General features: G+C 40.8%; 1 protein-coding gene across 5 annotated transcripts in view; it reads right to left on the bottom strand.

Moving 5' to 3' along the window:
- ARHGEF7 (Rho guanine nucleotide exchange factor 7) overlaps positions 1-19695 on the bottom strand; it is a 118959-nt gene that overhangs the window by 33318 nt on the left and 65946 nt on the right. For all 5 annotated transcript variants that reach the window (XM_035318168.1, XM_035318177.1, XM_035318194.1 and 2 more), the window contains 4 exons: positions 12132-12254; positions 2741-2879; positions 1794-1853; positions 444-590 (listed from right to left, as the gene is read on the bottom strand). In XM_035318168.1, the coding sequence (XP_035174059.1) occupies positions 444-590; positions 1794-1853; positions 2741-2879; positions 12132-12254 (469 nt within the window). The remainder of the gene's footprint in view (positions 1-443; positions 591-1793; positions 1854-2740; positions 2880-12131; positions 12255-19695) is intronic.

The following is a 19695-nucleotide window of genomic DNA, read 5'->3' as shown; positions in this document are numbered from 1 at the left end:
ATGTACTATCTTAGCTAAGTTCCAAAACAGTGAGGGCAAAATGGGCCTCAGGCACCTTACAGTATGCCTCTTGTTATTTAAATATAATTGTTTGTGAAATGATCCTGTAATATAACTGCATATGGAAAACCTTGTTTAATTATGCACTTTAAGAACAGACCTAAAAAACAACGTAAGATGATTTTTCAAGTGCTATACTGGCCACACTTCAGTAAGTTTTACAGATGAGACCATCCATCTTCAAGTGTTTTTTGCCCTACTTAATAATAAAAGCCTTTAAAAAGTGGAAAAATATTCTACTCTAGATTACTGTCTCAAAACATTGTTTATTTCTGCTACATAATTTATATACTGTTGTGCTACATGATTTTATGCATATGTGTGTATATATATGTAATTATAATTACAATAGGGAAAGACAGTAAAGATGAGAACTTCATTACCTCACTTCCAGCACACTGAATCATGACCTGGGACATGTAAATTACATTGCCAAGTGTTTTAATATCTTCTCCCTCCCAACAGCGGATTGCTTCTGTTAATATTTGTAGTTCAAGTTCTTTCCGTTTTCGTACTTCTTGACATTGTGCCTAGCAAATATAGGCAAAAATATCATCTCTATCAACTCCATCAACACGGTTAAGGGTAGAAATACCACTACAGTTGTATTTACTGTTTTCATTGTAGCACACAGAAGACAGTAGCTAATTTGAAGCATTTTCATTTAGATGACCATTACCAATATTTCTTATAAAACTATTTTGCTATCTTCCGCATTACTTTTCAATACACTGACTTCGATTGCAAATTTACAGTTTGAGAAAACTATAGTTGAGAAACCCCATTTCTCGAGTTTCCCTTCTCTTTACGTTTTATGTTTGTTCTTCTAAGAAAAACAGCTTGGCTAGAGCAGAAAACAGTAACACAGCTGTCCTAAGTACAAATCACTACATGCAAAGTATACTCTTCCTCAGTAAAAAGAGCCATGTCCATTGTGCAAACACTGTGTGTCATCATGTTTTTATTAAATTTCTTGCCAACCTGCTCTACTAGCTGTACTCACACATCTCACTTTAATTTTTCAGAACTGTCATCTCATTTGTGAAGTAGTCAACAGAACGGAGAAACCCCAAACCTCTTCTCTGAACACAGGTAATAAATTTCTGCTTTAAAATGTAAAAAATGCCAGGCGACCAGCAGCATGCACTTACAGCAGGAAGCACAAAATGTTAAGTTTATTGTAACTTAGAATACATTAAACATATGCCTGCTGCAGTTGCACTTTTTTTTTAGTTAAAAAAAACAAACAGCTCATTTGTTCAAGTCAGGCTTATCCCCTTGATTACTGCTGAAAGTTCCTATCTTCAGAGTTTCTCTCATGCTTTCCTTTTCATCCTTTCTCCCTCAACCCTATCACTATTCCACTAAAATGAATGCAATTCAGATTTTTTTTTAAATATACTCAAGTGTTGTGGCCCTTCTTTAGGTCACTAGTTATGCTTGTGCTCATAGGAAGGAAAATAAAGCACAAGTGAGAGGTCAGACTGAGAATTGCAGAATGCTTGCATGGCTCTTCTGTCAGTAGTCCACTTGCTGTAACTCCCCCACAGCTTGCAATCCTTAGCTCTGCCCATAAACTGCATTAATTTCCAGGGCTCAAAAGAAGTTTCAGAAAAATTTCTTATACAGAAGTGTACAAAAAAGCTTCACATTTTAAAAGCAATGGAGGGAGATGAGATTATAAAACACTATACTGAAAAATATACATATTATCTATTTTTCATCACTCTTACAGAAAGATTTTTGAAGGCAGTCATGGATTTTTGAATATCTGGACGATCCGGATGATAATCCTAAAAGCAAGGGGAAAAGCACAGAATAAAAGATTTAGTTCTAGTAAAAATAACAAAGTGTTTAGAGACTTAACTAAATACAAATAGAATAAAAGCTTTTAGATTCATCTACTCTTTTCACAGCCTTCTTACTCTTATATCAAAAACTGGTCATCTTTCTTCTACTAAAAGTAAAATGCCATTTACAACTTTGCTACTAATGCTTAAAATAGAACCAAAGAAATTTTACAGGAACTATTGGACAAAGAAAATCGTTTTCCAACTTGAAATCCTAATGGGAAAATTTTCATTTTAAAGGGTTTTATTTGGCATGTTACCTTTCTTTGTCACAAAAAAACACATTCCTTACAGATTAGTATGTCTTGTTGTCACTGACTGACAAGCCACGTGACACAATGAAGACCCATGTGCCTTCTATTTCTCTCCCTTCTTCACACCCCGCAAATCTAACCTATAAAATGCAAATGCAGAAACAGTAGCTCCTCAAACACCTTCCCCCATTGGAAAGATCATTTTGGGACAGTGTTCAGTAGAATTCAAGGTGAAGTGTCCAACAGGTTGAGGTCCTAAGACGAGAAGCAGCACTCCTACAAGATAAAGTAGCCTCAAGTTGTGTGCAGGAGATGAACTCGACATCAAGTGAACCAAAGTCTGTGCAAGACTGTTCTAGGAGTGAAGGTTAGCCTCTCTGGCTAGCTTTACTGTAAACATTTAGCTTTCGCAGGAAGTTTACTGCACTGTTTTAAACTATTGCAGCCCATATTTTAGAAGGCTGAAGGAAGAGGAAACAAAGGTAATTTTGGGTCCCATCATGTTTGACATGTACCTTTAAAATAATTGTTGTCAAATCATCATTAAGCTGGAACATAAATGCTGATAAGATATACCTCCATGTGCCTTTCAAGTTCTTTGAGTAACGTGGGGTATTTATCCAGACGCATAAAAGGTTTGCTGAGGCCTGTGGTCAGTACAAGGATCCCAGGGCTGTTGGCACCTTTCATCTCCATGAACTCTCCTAGCTCCTCACTGTGCACACAAGATATTTAAGCAAATTAAAATCAAATTACCAAGACAATTAGAATTGCATTAGATTCTCCACTTCAGGCTTTCACCTGCAATGAATTCTGCCAGTAAAACAAAAGGCCAAATAAATCAAAATTAAGTACAACATAAGTGCTGACATCAGTTTGCTCCCATATTTTTTTAATGCAGAAAGACTTTTGTCAATCCAGGGTCCACCATTAATCCAGGGAGCAGAAATGGAATTGCACCCACCCACTCTGGGCAACTGATGATCAGAGACAGCTCCTAAATGCCACCCCATTCAAGCGGAAGTTCCAGAATACAGCCTTTGCACAATATTTTCTTACTTACCTCTTTATTCTAGTAAAAGGACATCTGACCTTAGAGGTGGTTTAAAAAGGTAATTCCCAGGAGTAAAGTAGAGAACAGCTCCACATTCAGTCAGGTGGGCATTGCTGGTTTTAAGGTGGCAAGCACTAATGTGAAGGCACAGAATGTTTTAGAGCCTTCTTCCTTCCACACTTAGGCACTTAATGACCTCGTATCACGCATCCCAGGGGCTACTGACCAACTAACCAGCAGCCACACAAATGGTAGACCACCGCAGAAGTAACTGGTGTGCAGTCTATCCTCATAGGAGCCAGGGTTTCACGGAGGGTATAATTATACAACGCACTTGTTTTGACAACAAGGTTGGTTTAAGAAACCCACACGCTCCAAGTATCATGAACTGCTACATCCCTTATCCACAGCTCTTCATGCTTGGACCATCTCCAAAAACTCATTTGCAACACAGCCCTTTTTGCATTCTGCCTATGCTGCCCCTAGACATCTGTAGATGAAGTTGATCGTGTATTGAGCAATTATTATATTCTCACATGACACACAAATTCCGTGTTAAGTTATCCCAAAAATCTTCACTTTCAGCTGATTCACAGCAGTGCGTCCCCAAAAGCCATGACTTACAATATTTTTCGCCTCCCTGGTTGTTGACATAGTCTCATTTTTCAAAGGACACTTCTGCCAGCCACTAGGTTTGTTCCAGACCAGCACAGTCAAGAAAGCAGACGGGAAGGAGTTTCCCAACACCTGCTTTGCATCACGAAGACACAGAGGGAAGAGTTGGGCACACCTGAGAACACCACAGCTCCAGGAGGCAGACCTCCCTTCCCCACCCCTCCCAATCAGCCTAGATCAGCAACTCCAGGCCTCCCAAAGTCAGCCCATGACACAGTCAGCTTTTAGCCAAAATTGAAACTCATTGAAAAACCTCCTACAGTAAATTGTGTGGAAAATTATTATAAAGCAATACAGATAAGCCTGAGTACTTTTCTGGCTTTGGTTTTGATTAGAGAAGAAAAGCTGCCCAACTGAATATCTAGATCCTCAAGACTTATTTGCCTTAAGCTTTCTTACGAACAGCCCTTACTCTGCATAAAAAAATCGTATCAATTTCACAACGTGATGACTGATTCTGGCGGCACCTTCATGAACTAAGGCTTTCTACTCACACTTACACTGGTTTACAGTGTTACCAGCTACTTGTTCATCCAGGATTTAGACTAATTGGGGCCCCTCACTACAGGGAGGACATTGAGGCCCTGGAGCATGTCCAGAGAAGGGCTACGAAGCTGGTGAAGGGCCTGAAGCACAAGTCCTGTGAGGAGCGGCTGGGGGAAGTGGGGTTGTATAGTCTGGAGACGAGGAGGCTCAGGGAAGACCTCATTGCTCTCTGCAACTACCCAAAAGGAAGGTGTGGGGAGCTGGGGGTCGGCCTCTTCTCACAGGTAACCAGTGATAGGACTAGAGGGAATGGCCTCGAGTTGCACCAGGGGAGGGATGCACCTAAGGGGATCCACTAAGGGGATGCAGCTGTTTCCTGCAGGGTGATGGGATGGACAAATGAGGGCACAGCGGCCAACTTCCACACAAAGCTTTAGCAAAGCTCACATGTGAAGGCCCTTCTGTCACAAAACACTCCATGGCTTAAGATTTCAGTTCGCTCTGTATATGGCATTGATCACATGTACACCACTGCATTTTTTGTTGTTAATTCTCCCTGTAAGCATCCCAAATGCACGTCAGCACCATAGGGTAGATATGGTGCTTGACAAGAACCTTCACCTATGGCTTTTTTTGGTGACAGACACTACAAGGTAGCACTACAAGAACTAACAGGAAGGAAACATTTATTCTTTGCATTGTTTGCTTCAGCCAGATACGCAGCCCCTATAGCCTAACTGTACAAACTATTTCCTCTCTTGTTATCTGCCATCCCTTCCCATTTCAGGCAGCACAAACCATACACGTCCACACAACTTTTCTTCTCTGAAATGCCAGTATGTTTTACAGTACATGCCAACCATGAATACCGCAGGCCATTCAATTCAACATTGTTCTCAGCAATGCTGATTTTCAGCTTTAGGTTGCAAAGACACAAAAATCCCCATCCCAAATTTCTTCGGCCATCTCCACGCTGCTGTGTGCATACAAATGCATTACATAAATGGTATTTGCTGAACTATCCCCTAACACAATGCATTTGTTTTCTTCTTTTAATTATTTGATTATTTAATGCCTCCACAATAGGAGGAACATTGTGGTTACCAAATCCATTTCACCCACATTCACGCTGCTGATTTTCATCACCACCGTTCCTTGTCTTCCCAAGCCCGGCATTGTGAAACAGATGTGTCAGAAAACAGGGAAAAGCTTGCTGCAGAGAATCGACTACTTTGCAACCTGACAAAAAAAAAAAAAGAAGAAACTAACGCTATCTTTTTCCTCTGTCTACCCTGCAATTGCTGTATTTAACTGAAAACATGCTATCCTTACGCAAGGTTACAGCGGTTGCCACGCTAGCCTAGTTGTGGCTCTCCAACATAGGACGCTTTGTTGTTTATCTCCTCGGTTTCACTTAATCGCAGTGTGAGAACCCACAGAGCAAGTTTAAACCTCGGCTCTCTTGAAGTGTACCCAACGTCCTGAGAAACACGCTTAACAATGGCATCATCAGGAAGCCCTTTAAACAGCGCAGCGTTAATAGGTGTAATTAAAACTGAATTACGTAGTTTTCCTCCCAACATTCCCAGGAGGACAATGTTTTCTTTCATAGGCTTCTATACGTCGCCCTGACAAGTTTCGACACGCTAGCTTGTTCAAACTGCAGAATGAACACAGGCACACACACACTCAACACAATAGGAGCAAAAATATTGTTCAAGCAGCGTCATGGTGCGACCCTGCTACCAGACTGCCCAAACTAAACCAACCTGCTACCTCCGCAGCTTCAAGAACAAAAAGTATTTGGCAAAAAGGACATTACTTCAGCTCAAAGAAGTGAATGTCCTTCATTTATTCGTAAAGGACAAATACAACGTGAACGTAATGGAAAGGTTTACTTTCAATACAGTTTGGGTGGGTTAGAACACTGTTTGAATATGACAACAGTTCACAACTGTTTCTTAATTAATAGCAGCTTAAAAAAAATCACTGTTAGCTTAAGAGCACAGCTGCTGTGACAAAGACAATGGCTCTTTCATGTCACAGTTTCAACCAGTGCTTACAAGCACCACTTTCCTAGTCATTATATGCTAAAATAAAACTCTGGCCCACAACTAAACTGTATGTTGTTTTTTTTAAAAAAAAAAATAGAAAAATATGTATCATTTGTTTGAACAGAAAAAAAACTTCTGAACAGTTAAAACATCAACTCAGTCACAACTGCCTATGTAAGTACCTTTTCAGAAAGAAACAGATGAGATTTCAATTCACTACTTGCGTCATTTTACAGACTAAAAAGCAGAGAAGCATACAAAAGCACTGTGCTTCATTTACCCCCAAAAGCTCTAGCTGAAGAGTTCTCCCTCTTCTTCAAACTAAAGTTAGTTCACAACAAAAGTTATTTTAGAAGTCACTACAAAAAGTGTCTTTAAGCCATATTAACATATTCAAATCTTAGCACAGCTGCCTCAAAAAGCTGCAAGTCAGACTGAGGAGAGGGAAGAAAACAAGTTCAGATGTGCCTACAGTAACAGAAAGCGAAAAAGAAAGTCATTTAAACAGGAGGAAAACACATTCAGGAACTAAAATATATGTTTGAAATCACAACTTACACTTCTGAAGTAGGTCTCTGTTTGTAATAGATGGAGCAGGAGCTATCATTGCTGAGGGGTCTGAGGACTGCACACAGGCACCGCATTTTGAGAGCTGAGGCACAGCTTGGCTCAGCAACCCCTTCGCTGCAGCTTTTAATTTCCTAGTGCTAACCTTCCCAGGCGAGCTGCTCACTCGGGGACTGCTGCTCCGCGTATGACATCAGCCTGCACACTTGCAGGCTCAGGGATGCACAGAAGTGGGGGAGGCACAAAGGGTTTTCTGACTCAAGCTGATCTGTATTCCACGCTCCAGTTACTCGGAGTAATTGTAATGTTTCAGCTCCAGAAACTTTATCCAGACTGCTAGGTCAGTGATGCAAATGTAGATCATGCTTGGGATACGTTATCTAAGAAAGCTGAAGGATCTAGCAGAAGTAATATTTGAACAAGTGAAGTTTTGCAAATAGCTCCCAGCTATTCTTCCAGCTGAAAAGTGGCTCAACACTTGTTTTGCAAAATAAAAGCAACCAACATTACTGATTTTTGGCTTCTTTTTGAGCAAATTAGTTTTATCTTTTAGAAACATTTATTACATTTAGTTTAAACAAAGCCATGTTTATTTTAAATAAAAGTCAAAAAGCTTCAAAGCCTCTCTCCCCCCAGTAATTACATATTTAATACTTATTACATTGGGTCTATACTCTGTATTTTTTAAGAAGAGCTCAACACCCCACTGACCTTTAGACCACCTCCCCCTCATTGTTATCCACCTTTCAGGTAGTTCTATACTGAAATATTTTTTCCCTTGACATTTTGGATACAGCCTACATACATTCCCAGTCCTAGCTGCTGCCTCTTCTTTCTCTTTGCTTGACTTTCCCCTTGCACTGAACTTTACAGCTTCTGATGTCTGCCAGGGGTAGTAACATCTCAAGTTCCTGGGACTCCTTAACTCCTCTGCCATTATCCATTTCTGTCCTTTGTATCCAACTGGTTGCGTTTTGTTTTGTTTTTTAAACTGGTTTGAAGGAAATTCTTTCCTTCATGCCTTAGGTCATTCATCCTGTTTCTTCTCTTACTGGAAGGCAAGCGTACTTCTATGATCAGAAACTCAAACGGCCAACAACGCTGCTCCAACTGAACGCTATGCCCTAGTACTGCACAATTCTCTCCAAAAATAATACAGGATTTTGGCATTGGATCATCTACCCCTGGACTTGAACTGGGATCTTCAAGCAGAACTACAGGACTGAAATCTCATACAACACTGCCAAAGAGGTGTGACTGTTAGGGAATGAAGTAAAGAAAACAGGGGTCACATACAGTGGCACTACGACCACTATCGGAGAAGGGACCATGGAGAACGAGCCAAGAGACAGAGATGGAAACAAAACACTGATCACAGCAAGAGTCGCCAGCCAGATACACCTGGTGAGCTCCGTTTCTTAAGCTCTAGCCAGTGGCTTAACACACAAATACAAGACAAGGAGACAGACCTAAGTATGTTAAATAACTGTCATTTTTCCTTAAGTCTTTCCAATTGGAAGAACTTTAGTTCTGGAAAGAAAAGAAAAAAACATGCAACAGCTCTGACCAAATTCCTCAAACAAAAAGAGCCTACAAAATTTCAAATCGTACAAAACTGGAAAAGTTATGCTGAGTAAGCAGCTCTAACAGCTGCAAAAAACTTACAGGGACACAACTGGAATCAAATTGCTCACAGTGCTCCAAACTTAAAAGAAATAACACAGCAGAAGATTTTTGTTGTTGTTCTTATTGTCAGAGGCAAATACAACCTCAAAAGACATTTAACTGTGGAACCTGAACTCCTGTATGGACTCTACAAGGTCTTATTCCCATTTCTGCATACTCACGCAAGTCTCTTTATTGATATTCACTTTAGTAGTTTGACTGTTAACAATTAACCTAAGGAAATGGAAGATGTTTGTGGCTTTGAACATCTGAAAAAGCTCATTCATGCAGCAATGCCAAAAGCAGCACCTTTCACCCTGTGTATTTGTATTTCTACACACATGAATATACATGTACACACCGTACATGCATACATGTGCACATGCCTTATTTTGTATTAACTGAATAAGACTACCCATGGTGCTTTTACACGTGACCAAGAAGCAAATGACAGAACAGAAACAGGAAACATCAGGCTGGCATTCACACTGGGTGGCATGGGGAATAGTCACATTCCCACTGGATGCACCTTTTAAATCTCCAGCCCTTTCCCAAGTACCACTATTTAAAAACCATTTTTACTAAACTTCTATTCAAAACAGGGTTTTCAATACAAGTTCAAAATAATTCTGAATAGGTGAGTGTCATCAGTTTGTAAGTATACGTACTGACTCTTTACCGGGTAGCAAGGACCTCTTAACAGGTACTACAACACCGCTCAAAGAGCACGCCTGATGTTTCACAAAATGATATAAAACCTTTGTGCATGTAGTATTGCACCAAGCCAGATGACTGCTTACAGCAATTTTGATGTGACAGTGATCCAACTGGCTAAAGAAAAGAGCACAGTTAATGCTTCAAAACAATAGCCAATTCCCTTTGAGTTTTCAAAAGCAAGCAAACTTAATAAACTGCAGAAATTACTAATTTTATGATGTAAAAACCTGACTTAAAAACTACCTGCTAGTTCTTTTTGTAGAACACATTTCAGAAGCACAGTTAAGGCATGTTGTCAGTTTACGAAGTGCACAGAGTTTGTGGCAAGAAATCATCTGATGAAGACAGTAAGAATTTATGCTCTAAACCAAACTACTCTAGACTGTTCCAGTCCCCTCACTCTAAAATGCTACTGAGAAGTGCAGCTGTTAGAAACTTGATGCTCAAATCTAAGAATTCAAACATCTATTTCTCTGCCATGTATCTGCTGGTATTAAAGCACATCATTATACCACAGAAACAGCCAACAAATCATCGTAACTTCTTGGAAGTCTAAACCAATCTTTGAGAACTCTGAAGAAGTCTCATTTCAGTACTGATCCAGTATTAACTGCAACGTGGTCGTTTCGTTACTATTGCAGTCATGACAATCCTCAAACCTCACAGTAATTTTTACATTAAAGTTTATGAGAGATGCTTTTACATAATAAAACCATTTCAACTAATTAAACAAGAAGACAGTTCTGAGTGCTTTCTTTTTCCCCACGCCCTCAATCAATTTATTCCAAGCCAAAGTGCCTTTTTCTCTCTCCATTTAAAATACTGTAATTAAAAGGTTTCTTGTATTCTGAGACAAAAAGGCTTAGAATTGCTCAAAGCCATTTTCCCATTTCTTCAAGGCAGCTGCCTGAAGCAGAATCCTCAGCTGAGCCACTTGCTACCTACAGCAACGGCATTCAGCAAAACCGAAGGGCTTAGAATAATAAAATAGGGGTAATTTTAAAAAACAGGATTCACTTCTGTTGACTCATGCCTTACAAGACAATAGCATTAAACAGAAAGCTGTTTATCAGAACTTCTTTCCCCCTCGAGCTATCTCTTATGAACAATGCAATTGCTTTGAACCTACTCCCACATCTGAATTACTTAATTGCGCTATGATGCTTATATTGACTCAACCAGGGCTTGACAGCAGGCTGACTTTACAGACCAGAAGCTGATTTTTGCTTAGGACAAACAATGCCCAAAGCAACACAGAAGAGACCAAATACTTCTCTTTCCAATTTGCAAAACAATTCACTTTCCTCTCTCATATTCTTAATCACCGTTTCTCAGACATACCTGTTCCCTCTGTTCTCCGAGGGTTCTGAAAATCCACATAATTCTTTACAAATATCTCAAAATCTTAAACGTAGGTGTTTGCTATCACTTACCATCTCCCATCTACAGATCAAATCCCAGACCTCTGTACAGAAAGAGCACGAAAGCACAAACAACAACAAAATCTAAACCTGTGAGCATTACAAACCTGTAGGCTTAAATCACCTAAGTATTTTAGCATTTACAGATAATGCTACTGGAAGCAGGCAATTTGAAAGAAAACACTAAGGAGTTTGATTTCATTTTTCTTTTGGTCTTGTTTAATTTGTTATTGTGTCTGACTAGAAATACCTTCTTCCAGCCTAAATTGCAATGTGAATTTGTGGCTCTATTTTCCAAAGAGAACAAGAGAATTTACTAACATAAGCGATAGTTCATAGAATGGCTCAGGTTGGAAAGGACCTTAAAGACCATCTAGTTCCAATCCCTGAACTATAGTTAATAGTCTTTAGTAGCTAGAAGCTTTTTGATTTATTCCACTATGAGTAAGAGTCCTAACTATACCGCAAACTGTTGCTGTTAAAATAAAATGCAAGTTGGAAGAACTTAACATTACAGAAAACAAGTCAATTATGTTCCTCTTCGTTGATGGAGAGTTAAGAGTAGTCAAACAATCTTGTCTTTGGTCTATAACATCAAGAAAAAGACTCGAAGAGGCAAAAAAAAAAAAAAAAAAAAAAAGATATCCTGCTAGAATTTGTCCCGTGAAGAAAAGGTCATGGTTCCATCCTGCACCATAGGCAGACAAACAGCACCAAGCAAACAGCTGCTGCAGCATGTGCTCATCAGGAGAATTTACAGGAAAACTTTATGCAAGCAGATTTAGAATCAGATTCTGGCCTCAACACTCTTTCCTCAATGTGATGCTGGGTATCTTCTATACAAATTTGAGGTCAGTCCCAAAGCTGTGCAACCTCTGCAATGTTAACTCAGAATCCTACGTCTTATAGGCAGGAAATACCAATTTTGTGAATTTGAAAAGCTTATGCTCCTCTCTATCACTCAAAATTAAACTAAGGGTATACCATTACAAAATCCAGTACATACTAACAAACACACAGGCTTTTACAGGGCTAAGTTACAAACAGCCAACTGTATAAAAAACCTTCCAGTCATCATGGCAATTATGCCATACTTCAGCAGACTTCTTTATCCTGACATTCTTAAAACGAAGATGACAATAACCACAGTTTGTTTTACATATCTGAAGTCCAGTGTGTGCCCCATAAATGATAGTTCTAGCTCAGTTGATAAGAAGCCATCAAAATTGACAGGCTGGTCATGACTGCAAACAGCTTTGTGCTGCAGTTTTTGTTTCAAATAAATAGAAATTAAAAAAAAAAATCTACAGACTACGAGGTAAACATACCTGTGTTCTGTGAGAACATTTACTGCTGATGGATGATTGGCACAGTATGCAAGGTATAAGCTTTTCATTTGTGGCATCAGATTTAGAAAACATCCTCCAACCCTCTGCTGAGCTTCAGGCAACCTAAAAATAGAGTAATGAAGATGAAATTACAGTCATACAAACCAAAGAAATAAATTACAGCCTGGTAAGGCAGTGTATATTTTTAATGAATAACTTTTTTAAAAATATATATAAACACGTAATATAAATATATATATAACATGAATTATATAAATAAACAGATTTTTATGGTCACTGACCAGCAAACAACAGCATTCTCTTCTCTCTTTACAGATTCAGCCCTGTAACTGTCAGGCCTGCCTATATGATCACAGTGTAGGTATAACATGGTAGATATTCCTAAGACGTTCATTTGGTCATCCTTTTTCAAGAATTAACGCACTGGTTAGGAGCTTGATTTTTAGTGAATGTACCTATTGGTTACTATCCACATTATCTATACTATGCCAAGTCTCAAAATCAGTATTTCAACACTATGGCAAGACAGGATAGAGTAAGTAATAGCATTCTCTCCCTCTACTCTCCCCCAATACAGCCAACATGCTTAAAATATTCATGAAAGTACCGCATTAAGTTCTGATAGCACAAACAGACAGTTATAGTGCAATTACAGGTAGTTTTTACACAACCATTCATCTTGCTTTTCAAGGACCATAAAGCACATTTATATTCACTAGCTACCAGGGCAAAAATGCTGCTTTACCACCACTGATAGAGAAATAATTTCTGTAACTTGTGTTTTATTCATCTTCCATGCCCGAATGAACCACATCTGCTAAACATTGCAGGAAAATTTCACTTTAGGTCTTTAAAAAACAATTCTGTGCATGAGGTTTGTTGTTGGTTTTATTTTTTATTTTTTTGTCAAGTAAGTAACAGTAGCCTCAGTTACTCTGGCCAGAAACAAAAACAAAACAAAAAGATGACTCAACAAGTGAAGCAGCATTTAGAAGAAAAGGTTATTTTCACAGTCTTGGGAACAGAATCAGTTTTGACCAGGTTTGTCTGAAGGCTATGTATGCATTTTTTTTCCACATAAGCGATGGAAACAGAAAGAAAAATAATATGAATACACAGCATGGTTTTCAAAAGATTTTAGCAGACTCATGTAATTGCACTAAGGAAGTATCAGGATTATAAATATCTGACAATGGCAGTGTGACACCTGCTGAGAACCTGTACAAGCAGCAGAAAGCCTGAATTTTGATTTTGCATCCGTATAAACAGCAAAATTAAGAGTAAGATTATGAGAGCTGTCATTAACTTACTCTGTATCTCCTTAAGGTGCATGCTTTGTATGTAGAAGAAGAACTCTCACTTTTTAGCAATCTGAATTATTCAAGTTGCACACAAACTGATGGGAAGTAGCCATGCCTTTTTACTACCACCACGTCATTTTTAGAGCTATTCAAAATATCCATACTAGATTATTTTCTATGTGCAAAGGAATAAATTGGACTAACAAGAGCACATAAGGGTGCTGGAACAGGTGAAACCCTATTTTCTACTGAGTGACCCCCACTTGAAAGACTAAGCCTCTTCAATAGCAGGTTATACAGCGAATTGCTGATTGCAAAATCCACACTGAACTTACCCAAAAGATAGGGCAAAGTTTTCAGCACTCCTAGACTGTGTTTGCCCACAATACTTCACCGAAAACCCATGTACAACATATTCAAGGAGGCAAAATGTTTTAACTTCCTTCAGACATTTCCATTTCTTGTACAAATATTACGTTTCCTAACATAAATATGCCAAGTCTTTGTCTCATCTTACAAACAGGCTAAAGCAAACAGCAGAGTTTTTGCTGCTGTTGTTATCCATTTAACTACTCTTGCATTCGGTATTTCACACTGCTCGGAGGCTAAGTGAGTCCTCGGTAAATACCCAATACACACTGTTGGCAGAAGCAGGTGCTTTCATGCTCACATTAGTTCCAACAATTCTCTCCGATAAAATATTGGTTTTATGTTAAAAAAAGATTTTCTCATCATCCTGAACGTGTTCATAACATTTCTAAATATCAGTCTGTAGTACATTCCCTCTTAAAGTGGCAGATGCTCCGGTGAACTCCAGTACAAAAGAACTGCTTCGGTTCTCAGGACAGCCGCTCCTCGAAACAGGGAACGTACGGATCCCACTGAAATACACTTGTCTTGTCCCACTGCTCCACTTCATTCACAGTAATTAAAATGCAGAAGTTCACCCCCACGAAGCAGGCCCCAAACTGCAAAACATTAAGTCCTACGAAGCTGTTCACCCCCTCTGTATGGTGTGGGAAGACCTAACCTCTGTGAAACCAAAACTGACTGCAGAGATGTTCAAACTGAGAGGCACGGGAAAGATGTTTCCTTATCTGAGAACACCATCCCCGCAGGTATCCCAAAGCCAACAACCAAACACCCAGTTGGCACGCCATGCCAGATGCACTGACCACACTGCCAGTGCTCCTTACATGAAAAGCCAGGGCCCACATTTCATCCTCTGCAATGATCCCTCTTGAAAAAAAGATTAAATTCTGACACAATGCCGCTCCCGCAGGCATTTCAGGAACAAGGGGGCATTCCCCAGCACAGAGGGAACGCTGTTCATAGGGCCATCCTAGCAGGATTTCCCGTCTAGCAGCTAGTCTCCTTTAATAGATGTAAGCATGAGCTAACACCGCATTCTTCAAGCAATAGAGACAGCAGAAGTCTCAGACCAAAGACGCACTCGGGGCATATAGCTCAGTATTAAATAGTCAGAGGCCCCGATAAACAATCGCTGCAAATGGTTAAGTTGTCTCTTCATAGCGTGGCGCCTGGGGAAAAGAAGTGAGTTATGGCTGCTCGCATCAAGGAGACATCTGTGTCTCCTCAGCCCGCCATTCTTTTAGGGGAATGAAAGATTGACGTTATTCTCTCCCAAATGTTACGCACGCACTGTAACTTTATGCTACAGATTCTTTGCTGAATTAAGATAATTAACAGGCTTTATGAGGGGGCAGCAACTCATTCCCTTTGACTTTCAACTATGCACATTATTTGAAAGTATTCTACTAATTTCACAGGAGTAATTAGTAAGTTATGTGCATCTCCTTTAACTACCTGAAAAACAATTTAATGCCTGTCACCACATCATATAAACCCTCTGGTAATTAATGCCTTCAAATTCAGTAAAGAGCATAGTTTGACAATGTATTCTGAAGCTGGCATCCCAGTAATATTCTCGTATTTGATACCTTAATTAAAAAGGAATCACGTATATATACACACATGTACTATGTATATTTTTATAGAGAGATATTTAAAGAGAGGCAACAACTTCAGCTATAAAGAGGCCAAAGACATGCTTTAGTTTCAATTACAGAAGTAGAGAATGATAACAAAGTCTGCTGTTGTACACACGGTACAGGCACCATCATCATACCTAGGTTCTCTAACATCAGCAGTTTGGTGGAGTTGTATCTGATAGCTACCAGCTTTGTTTCCTCAGGCTGGGTTCCCACCACAAGATCATCTGAGAACAGTAAGAAAGAAATGACCTCGTGGCTCAGTCACACTTTAAGAACCTGATCAAGACCAGTGAGCATAACGGGACTAAAGCAAGCTACAGTGGCAGCCAAAGAAATAGTGACGTTACAGAATAATTAATTACATCCTGGGTACTCTGAAGAAATCTACCTTAGTTTTCATGTTACTGACCTTTACAACTTTCTGGTAAAGGCTGTGGAAACTCTGATGAATCTGGCAAGTTCTAACACAGACTAACAAAGTCAGCAAACGTAGATAACAACGTTATCAGTACTGCATGCTGTACGTGTGCTTTCTTTTTGCCAGGTTGAATTCAGCTGTCCTTAAGTCTCACTTGACTGCGGTTACCAGAAAAGCACTGTGTAGTGTCACCTATGTCCCTGGCCCCTACGCATTCACCTGCAGAGCCGATCAAAAACTGGAAAAAGCAGAACTGCAGAATTTTCTGCCCCTCTCACAGCCTCTTTGAAGGAGCTTGGTAAAGCTTAAAGCTTCTTACATTTGCAAGAAGTCAATCCAGGGAATGTTTTGAACTTAAAGCTGGTAGCACAGAACTTCAAGAACAACTGAAGGTCTGCAAAAATGGTTACAGGACCTCTGTGGCTGATGACTTCAAAGGATGCAGTTTGCGAAAGCCACACTAGATGATGTCATCTCCCAAGGCTTCACAGTTAACAAAGCTGCTGAAATAAGGAAGAAGCTTCACAGCTTTCTGAGCTGTTATTTTCACAAACTGAGGCTCTGTTCAATTTATTCACAGTCCACCAGACAACCTGCCTTCCCTTATTGAGAATTACAGCCACAGACTGACAGCCGCTACTCCCAGGTGAGCAGAAGAATTTTTTTTAGAGCGGAAGACATCTGTTCAATCTCCTGCTACAAAGATATCGATAGAGGAATACTTCAAAACTAGAGATCACTTAGATAAGCTGAGAGAGATGACTGAGCTTGTCCATTCGGACCCTCCTGCGCTGTGTGAGCCACAGCAGAATGGAGAGCTGGCACTGGATCACAGATCTGGAAAGAGCTCTAGAGCACCCGATCGCTTCTGCCTTCAAGAGACTGGAGCACTCTTGCTCTGTTTTACAATCAGAAATCCTCTTTTCTGTAACTCAAGACTCCAGCAGCGTCTCCCTGCCTTGCCTCTTACTGCTCTTTTCCACCACCACAACTAAGTGCACTTGAAGCTGATCAGCAAAGAAATGTTCTTTTGAAGCAGGTCAGTGAGAAGATTCTCACTCAGTGCCAAGTTAGACTTGTTTCACCTTTTTTGTTTGCTAAACAACAGAAATTATGAAGGGAGATGTAACCCCAAAGCATCTGTCTGGCCATCCCCAGCACCCAGGCAGCCAGACAAGAAATGTTCCCAGGACTACGACAGATGGAGCAGCCTGCAGGAGCACCGCGGTTATACTGCAGTGGAGGCCAACCTGGACAAGCTCAAAGAGGACAAACCTACAGCAGCGCACCAGAGGAGCTCTCAGGTTTGGGAACGCGCCAGGGCAGGAGGAAGGAAGCATGGCACACAAAAACCAAGCAGCATCCTAACACCTCCCTCCTTTAGAATACACAAAAATCACTACAGTTTTACATGCTTTGAAATCAACCAGTGTTTAACAAAATGAGGATTAAATAAGGCAACACAGCAAAGACAAGAAGAGAAAAAGCATCAGAAAGTTTCACACGTAAGGATTTATTAAGAGAGAACTGAAATGACAAACTGACTCGAGTAGGGTGTGGAACTCAACCAATATTGAACTCCCAGGCACAAGAGCAGGAGTTTGTCAAGCTGCGTAGGCTGGCAGCGCTACCAGTGGCAGAACATCTGCGCTTGGTCACCGTGACATGTCAAGTTAAAAAAAAAAACACACCGGATGCTGCAACTTGAAGTGCCTGAATGATGGAACTGCAAGCCCTCTGCCAAAAATGAAATAAAATGATAAATCTATTTTCAGCCTGGAAGCTGCTCTGAGTTTATAGAACAGGTTCACCAGCCAAAAAAACATGGCAAAACGACAGAAAACAAGACAGCAGGGCAGGCGTTCTTCTGCATAATGGGAATTATCATGGATTAGATTCAAAACAGGAGGAAGCTGGATGCTCAAGTCGATATGCTACAATGAAAATTAAACTGAAAACATAACTTGGCATGGCCAGCATATTTACGGAAAGGAAATAATACAAAACCTTTGTAGTAACCCTTCAGCAGTCCTGAGGTATCACTTCCTCTGCCCACCTACCAGGAGCCATTATGTTTCCTAATTTGTTACACAGTAATGTTTCACTTCCCACGAAGAAAAAAAAACAATGGCCATTAGGAAAAGGTGTGCAAATATAGTTTAAAATCACAGAAAGAAATAAAGCAACAACAGAAAGTTAAGTGACAAGAGAAGAGGAAAGATGACAACATTTGAGTACAAGGACATACTGTCACTCTCAGTGATTCAGACACCACTTAGCTAGTCAAGTCTTAAGTTTAAGAAAGGCCACTTCAAGACTGTCTCTACTCCACTGCTAAAAGTTATCTTTGCTACACCATCCTTTCCACTCTCTCCAGTCTATGCTGTCTAGAGACAGAAGAGAAGGAGAGAAGCCAGATGGCGGGGGACATGAGATCCAAAGTCAGCAACAAACCCAGACATAAATTAGTGTCTAGAGGAGACACAGCTCACACTTTGTCATCACAGCAGCTTCCTCTTAACATAGAGCAGCTCAGAGGAACAGAGGAGGGAGAAGTCAAAACAAAACACACAGAGCTCATCTACAAGATCACTGCTGCCAAAATAGGTGTTTTCTCCTCCATCCAACACATTCTCCCCTACTCACAGCCAAGTACTCCCAGCAGTTAGTTCCCCTACACAGGCTGAAGCTTGTCTCAACCCTCAGTAGCAATTCAAATGGTTAATTTGGCAGAAAACAAGCAAATTTGGATTAGTGGCCACATTAGGTCACCACATGGTCAGACAAAAGCAGAACACAAGCAAGGAAAAAAACCTGACATCATCTACCTGGACTTGTGCAAAGCATTTGACACTGTCCCCTGTGATATCTTTGTCTTTAAAGAGAGACATGGACTTGATGGATGGATGACTTGCTGGGTAAGGAATTGGCTGGATGGTTGCAATAGTTGCGGTCAACAGCCCAACGTCTCAGTGGAGATGAGTAGCAAGTGGAGTTCCTCAGGGATTGGTACAGGGAACAGTCCTGCTTAACATCTTTGTCACTGACATGGACAGTGAAATTGAGTGCACCCCCAGCAAGTTTACCGATGACACCAATATGTGGTGCAGTCAGCACACTGGAGGGAAGGGATGCCACCCAGAGGGACCTGGACAGGCTTCAGGGCCTGTGCAAACCTCATGAAATTCAACCAGGCCAAGTGCAAGGTCCTGCACGTGGGCCTGGGCAATCCCAAGCTCAAATACAGGCTGGGTGGAGAATGGATTGAGAGCAGCCCTGAGGAGAAGGACCTGAGGGTGTTGGTTGATGAGAAGCTCGACGTGAGCTGGAAATGTGTGCTTGCAGCCCAGAAAGCCAGCCGTATCCTGGGCTGCATCCAAAGCAGTGTGGCCAGCAGGGTGAGGGAGGTGATTCTCCCCCTCTGCTCTGTTCTTGTGATGCCCCACCTGGAGCCCTGCATTAAGCTCTGCGGCCACCAGCACAAGGACATGGAGCTGTTGGAGCAAGTCCAGAGGAGGGCCATAGAGATAATCAGAGGGCTGGAGCACCTCTCCTGTGAAGACAGGCTGCGGGAGTTCGGGTTGTTCAGCCTGCAGAAGAGAAGGCTCCGGGGGGGACCTTACGCTAGCCTTCCTGTACCTAAAGGGGGCCTATGCTGGGGAGGGACTGCTTGTCAGGGAGTACAGGGATGGGACAAGGAGTAATGGCTTTAAACTGGAAGTGGGTAGGTTTAGATTAAGTATTTGGAAGAAATTCTTCACTCAGAGGGTGGTGAGGCCCTGGCACAGGCTGCCCAGAGAAGCTGTGGA

The sequence above is a fragment of the Oxyura jamaicensis genome, chromosome 1, assembly GCF_011077185.1.
Source record: "Oxyura jamaicensis isolate SHBP4307 breed ruddy duck chromosome 1, BPBGC_Ojam_1.0, whole genome shotgun sequence".
NCBI classification, from domain to species: Eukaryota; Metazoa; Chordata; class Aves; order Anseriformes; family Anatidae; genus Oxyura; species Oxyura jamaicensis.
The sequence above is the reverse complement of the archived record's forward strand: the minus strand, read 5'-3'. Positions and strand labels throughout refer to the sequence as shown.